General features: G+C 34.7%; 1 protein-coding gene across 1 annotated transcript; it reads left to right on the top strand.

Annotated features, from left to right (window-relative positions):
* Nucleotides 1–274: 274 nt before the first annotated feature.
* LOC115991385 (receptor-like protein EIX1) lies at nt 275–3,140 on the top strand. Its single transcript, XM_031115084.1, has 2 exons — nt 275–1,614; nt 2,447–3,140. The coding sequence occupies exons 1-2, from the start codon at nt 275–277 to the stop codon at nt 3,138–3,140; spliced, it is 2,034 nt and encodes a 677-aa protein (XP_030970944.1).
* Nucleotides 3,141–3,798: the final 658 nt, after the last annotated feature.

Raw genomic sequence — 3,798 nt, 5'->3', positions numbered from 1 at the left:
TGTGTAAAAAAACTTTGTAAAATTTGTTGCTTCTGGACTTTCTCTTTTGATATAATTCTTACCGATTCAAAAAAAAAAAAAAAAAAAAAAAAAAAAAAATAGCAATGTTGACTAGTCTAATAAAAGATATTTCCGGTGACTTTCGACTTCGTTATGCTAATACTTCCTTCTAAATGCAATCAATTGATGTATATAAAGAAAGGGTTCCAAGCAAAATCATACCTGTAACACTGCATATTTTTTGCGTTATTGATCTTCTACATTCATCGTAATCATGGGTGGAAGTTCCCTCCAATTTCTCCTCACTTTAATTCTTCTTTTGTTGTGCATGAAACCAACTATTGCAAATTTTTTGGGGTTAGTAGATACTCACCTTGGCTGCAAAGAGCATGAGAGACAAGCTCTTCTCAAGATTAAACAAGACCTTATTGATGACTATGGCCTTCTTTCTTCTTGGAGCTCTGATCAAGATTGTTGCACGTGGAGTGGGGTCAAGTGTAGCAACCAAACAAGCCATGTCATCATGCTCAATCTCAATGCCTCATCCTTTCCCTCACTGCCTTTGCGAGGTAAACTTAATCCTTCCTTGATTGAGTTGAAATATTTGACTTATTTGGATGTGAGCAACAATGATTTTAATTGCAGCCAAATCCCAGTATTCATTGCTTCTCTCTCCAACTTAATACACCTTGACCTTAGTAATGCTAATTTCGGAAGAAATATACCTTTTCAGCTTGGGAACCTTTCCAACTTGCAGTACCTTGATCTTAGCTGGAATTATTTTAATAAACCTGAAAACATAGAGTGGCTCCCTCAACTTTCTTCTTTAAAATTCCTTGAAATGGGTACCGTTAACCTGAGCAAAGTTAATAACTGGCTCCATGTTGTGAATAAACTGCCGTACTTGACATCCTTGTTCTTGTACTCTTGTGATCTTCCGAATATTTTCTCTGTTCCCCTTGTCAATTCTTCTACTTGTCTTGATGTCCTTGATCTCTCTTATAATAATCTCACTTCGTCTTCTTCAGTACTAGAGTGGATGTTCAACTCCAACACTAGTGTTGTTGAACTTAATCTCAATAATAATCAATTTCAAGGTTTAATTCCAGATGCTTTTAGCAGAATAAACTCTCTAGCGCATCTCTATCTCGATTCTAATGAGTTTGAAGGCGAGATACCAAAAGTCTTTGGTGGTATGTGTAATTGGAAAACATTGTCTCTATCAGGGAACTATCTCAATGGACAACTTCTTGATTTTATTCATAATTTGGCTAGGTGTGCAAATCACTCGATAGAATTTTTGTATTTAGATCATAATCAAATAATGGGATCGTTACCTGATCTCACAACACTTCCATCATTGAGAGAATTATGGCTTTACAAAAATCGTTTGAATGGAACAATACCTGAAAGTAAGGGAAAACAATCCAACCTAGAGACTCTGTATCTTGGAGATAATTCATTGAAAGGTGTTATTTCTGAAGTCCACTTCTCAAAACTCACAAAATTGAAGTATTTGTACTTATCTAATACCCTATTAGTTTTCAACATCAACTCTAATTGGGTTCCTCCTTTCCAATTAGAAGGGATAGGGTTGGGGTTCTTGCCAACTAGGTAATCAATTCCCAAAATGGCTTCAAACTCAGAAAAATTTCTACTGGCTTGATATTTCTAATTCTAGGATTTCAGATACTCTCTCCAATTCTAATTGGATCTTCTCAAGTCAGTTAACTTTTTTGAATTTGTCTCACAACAAAATCTGTGGTCATGTTCCAAATTTGTCTTGGGAGTTCTCCTTTTTTCCCATGATAGACTTGAGTTCAAATAAATTAAAAGGCGAAATACCAACGTTTTTATTTAAAGCATCCTATTTAGATCTTTCCAAGAATATGTTTTCAGGGCCAGTCCAATCCCTATGTGTAGCCATAAATGGAAATTTTAACTTTCTAGATCTCTCCAATAACCAATTTTCAGGAGAGCTCCCTGACTGTTGGATGTTTCTTGATGGATTAAAAATTCTTAATTTGGCAAACAATCATTTTCATGGGAAAATCCCAAACTCAATGGGCTCTTTACTTAGGATTGAAACATTGGATTTAAGCAACAATAGTTTTAGTGGGAAACTTCCTTTGTCATTGAAGAATTGTACAAAGTTGAGGTTTATTAATCTTAAAGATAATAACTTTTTGGGAGAGATACCAAAGTGGTTAGGGAGTAACCATCCAAATTTAATTGTCCTTCTCCTTAGATCCAATCACTTCTTCGGAAGCATTCCTTCACATCTATGCCATTTGACACATCTTCAAGTTTTAGACCTTGCCCTAAACCAAATCTCAGGAAGTATACCAAAATGCCTCAAAAAATTTATTGCTTTGACTCAGAAATGGACTCCAAATTCAACCATAACCCACTCATTTAATAATCTCAATTTCCCAAATGGTTTTAGGTCTAGTAGCTATGACGATCATGCAATTTGGATGTACAAAGGAAGAGAGTACGAGTACAAAAGTATTCTTGGCCTATTAAAAAGCATTGATCTTTCAAGCAATAAATTAACCGGGGCAATTCCTTCAGAAATTGTGGAGCTTAATGGATTGATTTCTTTGAATCTCTCAAGAAACCTTTTAATTGGAAAAATCCCTTCAGAGATTGGTTTGTTACGCTCATTGGAAGCTCTAGATTTATCTAAGAACCAATTGTGTGGTGTAATTCCTTCAAGCATTTCTCTAATTAATTCTCTAAGTTCCTTGAACTTGTCGAACAATAACTTGTCAGGTAAAATTCCAACAGGCTCTCAACTTAATACCTTTAATGCCATTGCATATGAAGGGAACCCAAATCTTTGTGGATTTCCTCTTCCAAAGAAATGTTCAGGAGAAGATACAACTCAAAACCCAGTCGTGAATACAGGTAGTGGCCATGCTATCATTCAAGAGGAGGAAGATGGGTTTGTAACCCTAGGGTTTTATGTTAGTGTGACCCTTGGATTTGTTGTCAGTTTTTGGGGAGTTGTTGGGACAATGGTACTGAATTGGTCATGGCGATTTTCCTATTTCAAGTTCTTGAACAATTTCAAAGATAAGCTATATGTGATCGGAGCAGTGATTATGGTTAGGTTACAGAGGCAGCTTCAAACATAATTGGTAATAATTGCTTCTCTATTATCATCAATGTCATTCTAATTATTATTATGGTTGTTGTTGTTGTTTTACTTTCTATTCCTTTTTTTCATTAATCATTTTTTATATTGATGACTAAAGTTGTATTATTATCATCATTATTAGTCCCTCCCAAGTCCCAACTATATGAACACATCTCTACTTTCCAATTAGTTATGTAACTTTCCTTTTACCCAACTATGGCTGATCCCAATAAATTAATTACACTATATAGAATATAGTTTATAGTTATCAAGTACAAAATTTCTCCATACCATTCTATCAAGATGCATTACATCTTTTAGTGTCTAACTTAGGTAATTGAAATGCTCTTTAGTTATGTTGCATGCATCCCAAATTTTGATCCTGTATGAACTTGTTTAGGTTATTATTGCCGTAAGGGGGATGCCAGGGAATTTTTAGGGGGTAATTAAAGTTGAAGTAAAAATTATTATTTTGTAGTATGGTATTAATGTTATTGACAAATTTTCAACAATCTTGGTAACAAGTTTTCTGTTAGGTACGAAATTCAGACATCACAAGAGATATCACAACTGTCTAGCCCCAACTTATGGAAGGAGATAAGGAGTTGAATTTAAATGCAACACCAGATGAGGATAAATATAAGTGTCAGTAGAGA

The sequence above is a fragment of the Quercus lobata genome, chromosome 5 (genome assembly GCF_001633185.2).
Source record: "Quercus lobata isolate SW786 chromosome 5, ValleyOak3.0 Primary Assembly, whole genome shotgun sequence".
Lineage (NCBI taxonomy): Eukaryota > Viridiplantae > Streptophyta > Magnoliopsida > Fagales > Fagaceae > Quercus > Quercus lobata.
Note: the sequence above shows the minus strand (reverse complement) of the source record. Positions and strands in the feature narration are given on the sequence as shown.

Coding starts and splice junctions, on each gene's coding strand:
- LOC115991385 (XM_031115084.1), top strand. CDS start 275: ATGGGTGGAAGTTCCCTCCAATTTCTCCTCACTTTAATTCTTCTTTTG. Junction 1,615..2,446: donor TTGGGGTTCTTGCCAACTAG/GTAATCAATTCC, acceptor AAATGGTTTTAG/GTCTAGTAGCTATGACGATC.